Source organism: Macaca thibetana, chromosome 14 (genome assembly GCF_024542745.1).
Source record: "Macaca thibetana thibetana isolate TM-01 chromosome 14, ASM2454274v1, whole genome shotgun sequence".
NCBI classification, from domain to species: Eukaryota; Metazoa; Chordata; class Mammalia; order Primates; family Cercopithecidae; genus Macaca; species Macaca thibetana.
This window is the reverse complement of record NC_065591.1, coordinates 95,905,197-95,920,637: the sequence shown is the minus strand read 5'-3', so window position 1 is coordinate 95,920,637 and position 15,441 is coordinate 95,905,197. Positions and strand designations below refer to the sequence as shown.

The following is a 15,441-nucleotide window of genomic DNA, read 5'->3' as shown; positions in this document are numbered from 1 at the left end:
CTGTTTATATTTGTACAGTATGCATCAACTTTGTTTTCCAAGTGTACAAAGACAAGAACTGTTCTTTAAACATTTTAAATTATATCCAAATTTAACATAGCATCTGGAACTGTGAAGAAAGAATATATAATACCCATGAAACAGACCAAAGAGAAAACATGCTGCTCAATTCCCTTATACAAGTGAGGACTCTGAATACCTGAGATAGAAAGTTTAAAATTTGGTAGTTTTATATTTAGACTGATGGTTACCTTCTATTCATGGCAAACGATGGCTGCTTGCCATTTATATTATTGGCATAAAGTTTTATTTTAGAATAAATTTGCTTTTGATTAAAATATTAATTTAGAGAGAGACTAATAAATTAAGTAATAGCTCTAGAGGTACAAAAATATGGCAAAAATTGTGAGGGTAATACTCAAGTGATAGAAATCTTGAAAATACTATAATACAATATGGTTAATCTGTGCTTAATATGTAATTGTTGACTGACTCATAGCTCAAATCAGTCAACCTAGAAAACAGTGTTCAGACCTGTGTTAGTCATTTTTCACACTGTTATAAAGAACTACCGGAGACTAGGTAATTTATAAGAACAGAGGTTTAATTGACTCACAGTTCCATATGGCATAGGAGCCCTTGGGAAACTTACAATCACAGCAGAAGGTGAAGGGGGAGTAAGGCACCTTTTACATGGCAGCAGGAGGCAGGGGTTGTGGGGAACTGCCACACTTTTAAGCCATCAGATTTCATGAGAACTCACTCATTATCAGGAGAACAGCATGGGGGAACCACCCCATGATCCAGTCATCTCCCACCAGGTCCCTCCCCTGACATGTGAGGATTACAATTAGAGATGAGATTTGGGTGGGGACACAGAGCTAAACCATATGAAGACCCATTGCCTAAAAGCCCCATATGACAAAATGAACAGACACCAGTTTTCACAGCTGAACTTTTATCAAGGGAAGAGAAAAGACTCAACGAGCAGAAATGATTTTCGGCTCCTAGGAAGTTATCTGCTTGCTGTGCTTGTTGGAAGTGCTGCCATGACTGCAGGCCACTGCCTTCATCTGGAGGCAGGGAGTGGGGACATCCCTCAACTACCCGTTGCTTTTCCTACGACTCTCTCCCACACAAAGTCTAGCTTGAACAAGCTGCAACACATTAACATTAAATGAGTCTCAAAAAAGTTTAAATTCCCATATGCAGAATCACTTGCAAAAGAGACTTTTGTACTTCACATACCAATTCTTATCCTCTTTGTCTTATTTTTGGAAGCTCTAACAGCCACCCTCAGAAACCCTACCTTACAGTGGTTTCCACCAGCAAGCATAGCTTCCCTGACCAGGCTTGCTGAATTATAGTCCCTCAAAGTAAACTCTCTGCAGGAGAACATAAATAGACTGTGGCTGGAGGTCTGTTTATGGTGGGGCCTAAAAAGCCAAAATCCAAAATGCAACGAACTCTGAATATTGAGAGAGATGAAAAGGGGATCTACTGTATGATGCAATTCTGATGAAAACTACCCAAAGTTAGGCCAAATTTCACAGGTTAAAATTACAAGCACCACAATATGGTGCTCACTTCAGACATCAGCTGCAAGTTTGGGGGACCCCAGCTCACTTGCACTTCTGACCATTTGGGTATAAATTTGGGAGTCCCTATAAGCCCCCAGGTTTGATATTTGCTAGAACAGCTCACAGAACTCAGAAAAGCACTATACTTAAAATTAAAGTCCTCCTATAAAGGATATAAATTAGGACCAGCCAAATAAAGAAGCACATAGGGTAAGGTCTGAGAGGGTCTCAAGCATGAAGCTTCTGTGTCCTCAGGACACATCAGCCTCCTGGTACATCAATGTGTATCCCCATCTAATAAACCTACCCAAGTCTTGGTGTCTAGAGTTTTCATTGGAGTTTCATTATGCAGTCATGATTGATGGAATCATTATCAACGTGAGTGGACTCAATCTTCAATCTGTCTTTCATCCCCAGAGGCTGGGAGAGAGATCAGGTTAAATGTCATAATGGCTCCAAGCCCTAACCCTTAATCACATGGTTGGTCTATCTGGCATGGCTAACCCCCATCCTGAAGCTATCTGCGGGCCCACAGTGAGTCACTTCATTAGCATAAATTCAGACGTGGTCCTAGGGGCCATATCATGGATAATAAAAATATTTCTATCACATGAGAAATTTCAAGGGTTTGGAAACTCTCTTCCAAGAACCCAGAACAAAAACCAGATAAATTCTTTTTATCTGGCTAACGACATAGAGAAAATACAGTAAGAATTGGACCTATTTTAAGTCTTAGAAAACCCAAGACACAAAATTATGATTTTTGGTGGTAGAAGGAAGAACTATTTGAAATTGTTTGCTGATTTTAATCCATACTAAAAGAACTGGAGTTCTGAGATTGTTGTTAGTCTTTGCTTGTCAAGAATGATATTAAGAGAGCACCCAAAGTACAAAGTTGTACATCAAGGGTGGATTTGTGAAGAATTCAGGGAGGTGGGGGATACTAGAAGAAAGATGTGTTATTGGTTTAACCAGAAGGTTACCCATCGAAAAATGTCATTTGAATATAAAATAAAGGATCATTAAACATCACTGGAGTCTTTTCTTTTGTTTTTCATTCATTCATTCACTCAGCAGTCTTTATTGAGTATCTCAGATGCTGGTCACTGGACATAGATTGCTATACCATCGGTGTAAGAAAAAAAGTTCGTTTATTTGCATTTCATGGAAAAGGAGAAGGATGAACTATTTGAAATTATCTGGTGATTTTTTTTTTTTTTTAAGACGGAATCTCACTCTGTCACCAGGCTGGAGTGCAGTGGCGTGATCTCGGCTCACTACAACCTCCGCCTCCCAGGTTCAAGCGATTTTCCTGCCTCGGCCTCTCAAGTAGCTGGGATTACAGCTGGGTGCCAACACACCCAGCTAATTTTTGCATTTTTAATAGAGATGAGATTTCACCATTTTGGCCAGGATAGTCCAAAACTCCTGTCCTCATGATCCACCTGCCTCAGCCTCCCAAAGGGCTGAGATTACAGGCGTGAGCCACCGCACCCAGCCTATTTGCTGATTTTAATTGCAATCTAAATGAACCTGAATTCTGAGATGGTTGTTAGTTTTTGCTTGGCAAGAATGATGTTAAGAAACCCTACCCTCCAAGTATAAGGTATTAGGCGTCAAGTCTACATTTGTGAGGAATTTGGGGAGGCGAAGAATAATAGAAGAAAGATATGTTGTTTGTTTAACCAGAGGCTACCATTTAGACTTAATGTTTCAAGCAAAATTAAGAAATGTTTTTGAAATATGATGTGTTGTAAACTGTTCTCTTTTTTTTACTTTCCTGTAATTGGAGCAACATACTAATTTCTACAAGTTGTGACTACTAACAGAGAGCAATCACCTCACAGACTTGTACCGAAGAGATGAGACCATCCAGGTGAAAGGAAACGGCTTCGTGCAGAGTCCTCGGTTCCCGAACAGCTACCCCAGGAACCTGCTCCTGACATGGCGGCTCCACTCTCAGGAGAATACGAGGATACAGCTAGTGTTTGACAATCAGTTTGGGTTAGAGGAAGCAGAAAATGATATCTGTAGGTAAGTCGGAAAAAAATTTTTAGGGTACTATTTCTAGGTGAAAAAAAAAAAGATAAATTTAAAGCATCGCATCAAACTTTCCTTTTGAGCCTTTTAAACAGACCCAACATGTGTCACTTCTTTTTCAAAAAGCCTTTATGTCAACCCTAACAGACAAGATAGCATAGACTGCTGAGGCACAGGGCCAAATAACCTGGCAGGACTCACAGAAACTCACCTGTGCAACTGTCAGGACTGTGTGACCTCCACAGAAGGGTGAAACCTGGAGGTCCTCTCCTTTTCCAGGCACAGAACGGCATTTGTGCACAGATATCCAGCATCCCAGGTTACCGGCAGCTGCATCATGTGACTCTGGTCAAAGCCTGCCATGCACTTAGGCAGCATAAACCCCCGCCCAGCTCTGGCTGACCCAGGCCTTCCTAACCATAATGAATTACGCCAGAACTGGGAGATGATGGTTGGGGAACCTATCAGGGCCTGACCCCAAATTCATATCGTGAAGGCCCCAGATACGGGTGGAGAGGAAGAGAAAGCCCATCCCAGATTCCTTGTGTTCCTCAGAAGGGTCTGTTTCTTGCAGCTTCTGGGTCACAAGTAGAAGATGAAAGCTGTGTCCGATAATCTTCTCCCTTCTTAGCTTAGTTATCAAAGAAAGCCTGGGCTGTTGTTCTTTGAATGTCCGCTCACATTTTACTCACCTAATTAGCATGTATAAGACTTGAGGAAGATTTTTTTTCTTTTTTGTACTTTACTGCACACACTTGTTCTGCATTGCCAATGAACTACTGAACTGGTAAATCCTTTCAGCAGGTTTATTTTCCTTTGAATAATAAAAAGAGGTGCCTCAAATTTGGTTGTCCTCTGTTGCATGTTTATTATGCTGACAGCTTTTATTATGTTGCTATTTTGCTGAGAATAACAGCAGTGACTATTACTTTCTAGGACCATAGAGAGTAATGTATGCCGGAAAGCAGAGGTGAATACATTAAGGAAGAGCCAGTTAATATTTACAAAGAGAATAAACTAATGCTGATCTTGCGTCTTTTCAACCTTGAAAAAACAGAATATTCTGTGCCTAAAAAATCATGAGAAAAAAAAAACGCTATTAAAAGATTATTAAAGGTGATGACTTGGAGGGGGTACCATGATCTGTTTCTGCCTGTAGAACACTTCCAATACCAAATCTGTGAGGCGAGGGTTTTTTCCCACAGTAGTTAATTCTCCAACACCAGCTTGTATTGTCTTATTCAATTCAATTCAGACACTACCTGGAATCAGTGTCAGATCCCACAAGTTAAGGCTCAGTCCCACAAGACTGCCTCCATGTTCTATGTCAGTTGCAGCTTCCAGGCCTCTCCTACTTCTGGTCAACCAGCTATAAACAGGGGTTCCAAAACCCTCTTCTTGGGTTGAATAATTTGCTAGAACAACTCACAAAACTCAAGGAAACAGTTTCCTTGCTATTACCAGTTTATTATAGAGGATGCAACTCAGGAACAGCCAAATGAAAGAGATACATAGGCAAGATGTATGTAAAGAGTGTCTTCTCTGGGTTTGCAACCTTCCAAACACCTTGATGTATTCACCAGCCTGGAAGGGTATTGATGGAAGTCTCATTGTGAAGCCATGATTAATTAAATCGTTGGTGATTGAACTCCATCTCCAGGCTCTCTCCCTCCCCAGACGTCTAGGGGTGGAGCCAAAATTTACAGCTCTCTAGTCATGTCTTGTTCTTTCTGGTGACAAGCCTCCATTCTGAAGCTATCTAGGGCCTTCCAACAGGTACTTCCAAAAGGCAATGAATTTATTCATTAGGATAAATTATGGTATGGTCGGAAGGGGGTTTATTATGGATAACAAAAGATGCTCCTCTAACCCCAGCACTCAGAAATTCCGAGAATTTTAGGAGCCTGTGCCAGGAACAAAGACCAAGTATATATATTTCTTATTATCACAATATCGTAGAAGGGAAGCCAGGTCTCCACTACTGACCTGGAGTTTTGATCCTAGCAGTGAGCCCTTTTGACATCCTAGCCATGAAAATAAGGGAGGAAGAGTCAGGATGGTTTCCTTTCTGAACCGTTCATCAAATCTAGTTGCTCCTCAGAATTTATGGAAGGAAGTAGAAGAATAGCAAGTAGAAAAACGGAGAGAAAGACGGGAAAGAGACAGCCCAGAGACCTGTCTCAGAACCCTCTCTACGAGATAAAACAGCCCTCTCTTGACTTCAGATTCAGAGTTAAAGTTACACTGATGTGTTCTTTAAACAAAAGTGACCTGTGGTGTTATTAAAAGTTTCAAGTATACTCATGCTTTGTGCAGCAAATATGATTTACACATATTGTATACAAAATGAAATGGAATTGATTTCCTACCATCTGTTCCAAAACCTCCTTAATGTCTACATTATAATATTTTATTCCTTGAATAATGATACTTTGTTAGTGCTTTTTACCTTCCAAGCACCATACAAACATTAAGTAATTAATTTACACAGCACCCAAGAGATATGGAGCTGGTAAAATTATATAAGCCTTATTTTATCCATAAGGAAACTGAGGCAATGGACATAAGGGCCTTGTAAATCACTGTTAGAGAAATTTAGTCACAATATCATTATTTTTTACTTTCTTGTTAGATTACCTTGCCCAATCCAGTAGAGCTCTGAGGTGCATGAGTAAGACCAGGAAAGCCATATTGGTTTCTCTATGTATTCAGAAATAATGTTTCTTATGATGATTCCTTCTGATGATTGTGACAGAAAACTGTAATATGGATGCGAGACTTCTGCCACTGTTCACCCTGAATGTCCATCATTTGCCTGTGACCTCAGCATCTGAAGTCACTGTGGAAAAGGTAGAGTGTAGGAGCAAGATACTGATGACCAAAACTGAAATAAATAGTTTAGCTTATCAAGTAGAATGTTCCAACATCTTAGGGGGTTGAAAGTAGAATAAGTACTCCCTGGAAGATGTAAACTGTGTCACTGAGGATCTCCTTCTATGTGATAGAATGATGGAACACTCTGGAGGTGCTTCGAAGACCAAATGCCCACAAGGATAACTAAAGAGGCTTTTGCTGACTTCTTCAATCCCAGGATTCTAGTTTCTCTGACCAATGCCAGAGGTGAACTTATGGTCTTAAGCTCATTCACACGTTGGTTTAACCAGCCCAGATTTTTCCAATATTGGTTAGCACACATCTCTCCTTAAAGTTACACGCTTTCCCTTATGATAAGTTTCATATTTTATGACATGATCATTCCAAAAGATAATTTGCAAAAAGAATATAGCAAATCATGTGTGTATCCATTAATTTTCTGTAATGGCATTACTGATTTTGTAAGCTATATAGATATAGATCATTTACTTTCTCAAGAAAGCACCAAATGCAGTAAATTAATTCAGAGTGGGTATTTGTTTTAAAAACTTTATATAGTTAATATTTGGGCATATAACTAGAGTTACATCTCCTAAAATATGCCAACAATTACAGATATTAGTTTTTCCAAGAAAACTTTTTAAAGCCAGATGCTCAGAAAGTGACCCATTTTGATTATTGAAGATTTAGGAACAGTCATGACTAAATGTATGTAAAGATTTTCTCAGAATAGATTACTGAAGTTTGAATTTGTAAACCTAATCCAAAAACCAGTTTTCCTTTTAACATTTCTGTACATTGTAATTTTCGTTTCAGATTGTGGTCATAAAAAATCACATAAGCTAGTTTTAATTTCTCAGTGAAAGTATGAATTTCAAAATATACTTTAATCAAAACATGTTCATTATGTCCAATTGATTCTAGGTATGATTTTGTGGAAGTTGAAGATATATCCGAAACCAGTACCATTATTAGAGGACGATGGTGTGGACACAAGGAAGTTCCTCCAAGGATAAAATCAAGAACAAACCAAATTAAAATCACATTCAAGTCCGATGACTACTTTGTGGCTAAACCTGGATTCAAGATTTATTATTCTTTGGTGGTGAGTACTTAACCACTTTATGATTAAGAGCAGACACTGGTTTCATGAAGTATAGAGATCAATTTTCTATGATCAAATTCAGTGAGGGTGAGTGAACTTTATTAATTCCTTATAACATGTTTGTTCCTACCTTATGGTCAAAATGTTAAAATCCTTGTTAGTAAGAAGTACCATTTCGGATCTATTAAGTCAACCTTTGGGCCATGCATTTTGAAAGAGAGGAAGTAAATAGAAAAAGGGAAATCGTTTAGAGTAAAGCAGATACTAAATTGCCTTTTGATTCAACTGAGGCAAGGTAAACATTTAGCCAAATAGAAGGTTTGTGAGAGTTAAACAGGTTTTCAGAATTAAAGCTAAAGAAAATAATTTCCTCTTTTGGTTTGAAAATTTGTGTATAAATTCTATTGCAGAAAAAAGTCCTGATGATTATAATTTCAATTATGACCCAGATTTGGGAGGGGTCTGTCTTATAATCATAGAGCCTCAGGGCTCACGAGCATCTGCAAAATCAAAAGGTCCAATACAGAACCCAAGAGTATGAATCCTGTTTGCTACACTCATGCTTGTTTGTAGTCTTTCTTTTCTCTACTCGAACACCTCAGCAGCCATTCTCAACTGTAAATGGTTCTGACTGGTAGAAAATGTTCAACCTTTTAATGAGCCAAAATCTACATTGTAGTTAATTTTAGTCGTTGGGTCACCCACAATCATGGGTTACACACAATCTTCTTTACTCATTCATACATTAATAAAACAATAGTAAATTCCTGTTCTTTGTCAGGCACTCTGGTAGACGTAGTAGATACAAAGGTAAGCAAGATAGACAGGGTCCTTGAACCGTCTGGAGCTTAAAGTCAGGTAGAGATGACAAAAAATTAAAAAGCAGTAACAGGCCAGATGTGGTGGCTCATGCCTGTAATCCCTACACTTTGGAAGGCTGAGGTGGGAGGATCTCATGAAGCCAGGAATTCAAGACCAGCATGGGCAACAAAGCAAGACCCTATCTCTGCAAAAATTTGCTTGGTTTAGTGGTGTGTGCTTATAGTCCCAGCTCCTAGGGAGGCTGAGGTAGGAGAATTGTTGAGCCCAGGAGTTCGAAGCTACAGTGAACCATGACTGTACCACTGCAATCTAGCCTGGGTAACAAAGCAAGACCCTGTCTCAAAACAACAACAACAACAAAAGAAAAAAAAAAAAAACAGCAACAACTGAGAATGATGCATAATAAGACAGAATAACTGAGTGGTGTAGGTTAGGTCCACAGAGACATTTGGATAATTTTGTCTATACATTAACATAAATATCCCAGAATCCTTCAGTTGTTTGTAGCATATTGCCTTTTGAGATCAATTTTCACTTTCTTTAGGTTTGTCTCTGTCCCTTTTCCAAGTGTGAATGCCAGAATAGAACACAGTACTATAAATGGCATCAGTTTATTGGGTTTTTTTCTCTTAAGAATTAAATTTTTAGAAAAGAAAAAAATCTTACCTTTTAAAAAATCTAATTGTTTTTCTTTGCATTGTGGTGAGTTATTAAACACTAAGTGAATTCTACATCAGAACATTGTAAATGAAAAAATAACATGCGGTAACACTGGTTCCAGTTTTCATTTAAAAATAATCCATCAAGCATGATTTACATTATTGCAAACTCATGCACTTCTGCTCAGCATTAAAATTGAAGTGTGAATCTTTGGTTTCTACATTTATTTGCCTTTTAATATGTTCAGTGATGCATCTGTTCTCAATTGTTCACGGATGGAGCAGGCTTGGCATGTTAGAATGGTGGTGGATAGGCTTAGAGAAGAATTTTTTTCCCTTAAAATACCAAGCGCTATTAGTGCTAATGTTTGGTTATGAGTAAGTTGAATGGTCCATAAGTCAGTTAGAAACACCATAACTCCAACATAATGTCTTTAAGGCAAAACAACCACTTTTGTAGAAAGCAGTAGGAGTACAGGTTTAAGGGAGAATCGATACTTTTGTTTGATGTGTTTTGGGTTATGGTACAGCCTCATAACTCATTTGTTGGTCAATTTTAAGTGGAATATTGGACTGCCTCTATAGTTTGGATGTAAACTGTTTGGCATCGCTCCCCTGGCTTATTTACCTCTACCAGTACTTTCAATTGGTGTTTTTTCTTTTTTGAAATGATGATATTACAACACTCTTGTGTATTTTTTTACTGGCCTGTTGGTCTGTGTCCATTGAGAATAGCTGTAGACTCTTTCTTCTCCTAATAGGCTTCTGGCCTTAAATATGGTCCACTAAAGCCAAAGTGTTTTGGCAAACGAATTTTAAGAGATAAAATGAGCTTAACCTCCAGGTATGCAGAGACTCTGGATCGTGTGGCTTTTTGACAAAACTTTTCTGTTTGATTCTTGGCTCAGCAAGGATAGATCACATATGGCTTGACCACTGTACTGGGAAGATCACTTTATTCATGTTTAAATTTTACTCAGAGGGGCTTTAAAACAGGGTTTATAAACTTAAGAGACCAGGCTTAAAGCTGGAAGTAGGCCAGTTGTAAATTAATAGGGAGACAGTGGGATTAAAAATGGCAATCCCTCTTCAAGTGTGTTTAATAAATTTTAGAATGCTAAACACATTTAGGAGCTAGAGTCAGTTGTTTTGCAACCCCTACTTTAAGGAATACTAGGTGCAAGAGAAATAAGAGCCTTAAGAATAGTTCGTGGCGAGGTGTGGTGGCTAAGACCTATAATCCCAGCATTTTGGGAGGCTGAGGCAGGAGGACCACTTGAGCCCAGAAATTTAAGTCCAGCCTGGGCAACATAGTGAGACCCTTTGTCTACAAAAAGTGGAAAAAAAAAAAAAAAAAAAAAAAAGGCCAGGCATGATGGCACATGCCTGTAATCTCACCTACTCCAGAGGCTGAAGCTGGAGAATTGTGTGAGGCCAGAAGGTCAAGGCTACAGTGAGCTGTGATGCCACCACAGCACTCCAGCCTGCGTGAGAGTGAGACTCTGTCAAAAAACAAACAAACAAAAAAAAAAAAAAAAAAAAAAGCAGCACATGAGGAGTCAAGGTGCTCTTGGAAAATGCAGAGTAGCTGTTAGGATAGGTCATAGGTCAAGATCACCACCCTTCTCATCTCTACCTCTCTACCTGCGTACCTCCCATGGAACATCTCTGCTCTTCCTGCCTCAGGGACTCTCCAGGTGTACCTGGACATTCCCTGAAGCTGTAAGTAGTAGGTATCCAGGACTGCAAGAGCCTATTACACCGGAATCACATCTAGAAGTTTCATGTTCATAATGTTTTTGGAAAAGTACAATGTACATTTTTAGTCAGTTTTTACTCTAGCAAATTGTGGAGACTAATGGATAACATCAAGATAACTTATTTTTGGTTGGGAATGATGCTTATATCACAGTTTTGTTTGATGTGTGGAATTCCATCTTCTACCTTCTTTTAGCGCCCTATCACGGTGCCCTCCCAGGGCATGGCAGCATAGCCATATGGGATCAGTGCCTTACTGTAAAGCACACCTTAGATTGAAGGCAGGATTCACCAGTTAGGAATGGTGCAATATTGAACAGCTTTCTTATCCTTTGCTTTTACATCTTTTAAATGGAGGTAATAATTGGAATTGGCATAAAATTTTAAAATAACAATTACTTAGCACAATGCCTAGGATGTATTAAGTGCTCAATAAATGATGACAATAATTCTACCTTTTACCATCACAAATTATATATATATATCTGTCTCCTCCAGATACATGCTTATCTGCTCATTGAGATACACACTTAGGATGTGTATCTCATTCCTATGCATAATTCTATACAGTGCCTTATACATGGCTAGACTGTGTGTTTGTTGAAATGACCCTTTCTTGAGAAAATATGATTCATAAAAGTTTTCTGATTTCATTTTCTTACTCTCCTATTCAGCCCTCTTTTCTGATTTTACCCCATTAAAGATAACAGATACTTTCAGAAAGCATAATTAAGCAGAATGGATAATGTTGTCAAATATTTGGTAGCGAGATGTGATTAAATAAATTAGGATCTCCTGCTGCAAATCTACTTTGTTGGAGAACAAATGAATGGTTGGATGGTTAGGAATCTTTCTGAGAAGACTACTAAGTAGATTATTGGAAAGGTGTTCAATTACAAGGCTCCCAGTGGATGACGTACAGAGCACTGAACAAACAAGGGTATGAATTTCAGCTCTGCTGCATACTGACTAATGGCTCAGTTTCCTCATCTGTAAAATGGTGATAATACTGCATGACATTAGGTTGTTTTGAGGATTAAATTAGATAACTTTTATAAACCACTTTGCCTGGAACTTATTAATTACTCAACTGTCTGCGGCTATTATTGTTATTATTATCACTGGCCTCATTATTAATATATCAGGTAACAGACAATCCTGTGTAAATAGCCCACTTGCATGTGTGTGTGTGTGTTAAAGTAAGGTACATTTTTTAAAATTCAAAAATAAAAAGTCAAATCATTTGAGAGCTTGGAAAGCTACTCAAAACCTTTATTGTTTTGTTAATGAAATCTTTATTTTATACATTGAAATTTGCTAATACCCATTATAACACTTTCTAAAATAAAAATCTGTTTTGTCATATCAGTTGCTTAACTGTGTATATCTCAGTAGTTAATTAAAGTGATGCCGTTATTTCCATTGGGAATGAAACTCAAATGAAGAATAGTTTTACATAAAAATGATTATTTAAAATAGAAAAAGAAGAAAAGGAAGAAGATGGAGAAGAGGAGGAGGAGAAGGAAGAGAGGAGGAGAACAGCCCAGGAGTTGAAAAAGATAAGATTCTCAATTATAATAACTTTTGCAGACTCGAATTTTGCTCACCTAAAATTTACCAGCTGGTGAAACAAAAGCAGTATTATCAACAGCAAAATAAAGGTGAGCAATTCATCCTTATCCTCCTAAGCTGAATTCTTAAACAAAGCTAGAGAGTAAAGGAACTCAGTCGCTTTACAAAGTGTGGAAATGTCATCTTTATTTGCATCTTTATTTGCATCCAGATAAAATAATTGACCATTCTGAACACCCATGATATTTTGGGCACTTCAGCCAGGACTATATCTACATAGCCAAGGATTGTCAGAGTGAGGGCAGTAATCCCTACAGCAGATTCTGTTTACCTCAGTTTCTTTCCCTCAAATATATCCCACTGGAGATTTCGGAGCTGCAAGAGCTGCAATATAGTTTCATAAATGCCTACTGTAAGCTAGACAAGGCATGCCCATGTCCTGGAGATATAGCAGTGAGGAAGACAGGCAGAACCTCTGCTGTCAGGAACATGCATAGCAGTGGGAGGAAACAGATAATAAGCATATAACTAGAGAATTGCATGCATACACAGAAACATAGACATTTGAACCTCAATAAAGACAGATAAAAGAAAACAGTGTGTTGGAGAGTGACCAGTATGGAGCCCATTCCAGCTAGGGAGTCAAGGATGATCTGTGGATGTGAAATTTCAATGGAGACCTGAAATATTAGGAGGCAGTGATGCAAAGTGATAGAAGAAGAGTGCACTAAGCAAAAGGAGAGCAAATGCTAAGACCCTAAAACAGAAAGAGAAGGCACCTTTCCCTTGGTAGTGATGATTTTCTGTATTCAGGCTGCTGAAAGGAAGCAAAGACAAGAGAGGGAAGCAGCCCAGTAGGTCACTCCTTTCTCAGTCAAAGGTGAGAAAGGTTTCTTATCTTTATCTCAGACCATCCTATTGTGGATATCTCTCAAGTCTTTCAGCACTTAGATGGGATAAGGTAGCTAAAACCAGAGGGTTAGCTAAGATGAGTTGCTACAAAAGTATCCATAAGACTCTAAACAAAGATAATCCAAAGGGTTAGATACTAGTATTAATCTTTTTATGATTATTATTCTATAGTATATTTATCATTAGTATTATCATCATCAGGACTGTCCCACCAAATTATAATTTCTATAGGGGAAGGAACCTTGTATGTTTTGTTTATCAGAGTGCATGGCATATAAAAGGTGTTCAGTAAAAAGTCTGTTCGAAAATGCACTGAAACACATGCATAACTAGAAAGAGCCAAACAATATTATAATGGGACTTCATTTCACCTCACTTTCTGTGTGCTCTCATTCCTTCTTACCTACCTGTTCCTCTTCTGCTCCCCAACCCCTGAAGAGCCCATTTTCCCTTTATTCCCCTCACCTATTACATTTGCTTGTAGACTGAGCCATATCCTTTGTCAAATTTTCCTTTGCTTCAGGATTGTATTAAATTTTATTCTTCACTGTCCCATGAACTCTATTAAAGTTCTCATTATGTACTGCATTTAGGATCTGTCTGTGTGGACAGAAAGCAATCCAGAGACGTGGTCAGGGTCAGACAGGAGGATAGCAGAGCAAGAGGGACAAATGTATGTACCAGAACCCCTGGGTGAAAGCTGTTGTCCTGAGCTGGAAAGCCTAGGGCCCAGAGAAAATGAAAGCGCTTCAATGATGCTGGTTGAAGCACACACTCTTTAAGAACAGATTCTCGCTGTCGCAGGATGTTATAGGGAGGGTTAGATATGTGTTCTTATTTACTATTTCACAAATACTCTAAAATTTCACCAATTACAGAGATCATTTTGATGGACTAATGTTCTCTTTGGGAAGGTTACGTTAATCAAATTGTTTTCCTAAAACCTAAATACAGTACATATGAGAACGTTAATAGAGTTCATGGGACAGTGAAGAATAAAATTTGATATAATCCTGAAGCAAAGGCAAGTTTAACAAAGGATATGGCTGGGTCTCTAAGCAAATGGTAACAGGTGAGGGGAATAAAGGGAAAATTGGACTCTTCAGGGGTTGGGGAGCAGAAGAGGAACAGGTAGGTAAGAAGGAATGGGAGGACACAGAAAGTGAGGTGAAATGAAGTCCCATAATGATACTGTTTGGCTCTTTCTAGCCATGCATCTGTTTCAATGCATTTTTGAACAGGCTTTTTATTGAGCACCTTTTATTTGCCATGCACTATTATAAACAAAACATACAAGGTTCCTTCCCCTATAGAAATTATAATTTGGTGGGACAGTCCTGATGATGATAATAATGTTAAATATACTAAAAATAATAATAAGGTTAATAATAGTACCTAATCTTTTTTGATTACTTTGAGGATTTCATGTATAAGGCATTGTATGTGACGTGCTTAATACAATGACTGGCATGTTGTAAATATTCTGTTGCTGTTAAGTCTTGCATGAATGCATCTCCATGAAGCATGGATTAGGGAAAATATAGAATTTAAAGCTGCATCATCTTAGAGTTCTAATACTTATGCTAATCCTGTTATTTTACAAGTGACTCAATAAACGCAGGTTAGGTAACTTTACAAATGAGTCAGTGAAAACACAGAGATTAGGAGCATGCCTGTGGTCACAGAGCTCAAACATATGTGCTGCTATCCCTGAGATATGAAAGCTGTGGACCCACTCCACAGAAAAATAAATATATCCAAAGTTGTGCATAAAGTTGCAGGAAGGCCCCTGAATCTCATCCATAACATACTGTGCATGTGCACCCACAGATGTGGTTAAGCACCCCACCCTTGCTGCCTTTGCGAGTTATCTGACTTCGAGACTGTTGTTTTGCATGTTGAGTAGTCCTGACACAAGCAGTGTTTGAAATAATACTTTACTGCTGTAATTTTCCTCATAAACCCTGGTCGCTGGTCATATGAGCAGATGACTCCCCGATGTGCTGAGTAAACACATTTCCAGCTTTGAGAGGGATGCTGTGTAGTGACACTTGGAAAGTTCAGTATCCTGTTTATCTAGTATCTAATTATATGGGCATGCAACAAGTAAACTTTAATC

At 38.4% G+C, this 15,441-nt stretch overlaps 1 protein-coding gene across 2 annotated transcripts in view; it reads left to right on the top strand.

Moving 5' to 3' along the window:
* PDGFD (platelet derived growth factor D) overlaps positions 1 to 15,441 on the top strand; it is a 246,930-nt gene that overhangs the window by 153,955 nt on the left and 77,534 nt on the right. Inside the window, exons 2-3 of one of the 2 annotated variants that reach the window (XM_050758868.1) lie at positions 3,428 to 3,614; positions 7,419 to 7,599. In XM_050758868.1, coding sequence (XP_050614825.1) covers positions 3,428 to 3,614; positions 7,419 to 7,599 — 368 coding nt within the window. Of the gene's footprint in view, positions 1 to 3,409; positions 3,615 to 7,418; positions 7,600 to 15,441 lie in introns of both variants that reach the window. The other variant, XM_050758867.1, reaches the window with a different exon arrangement.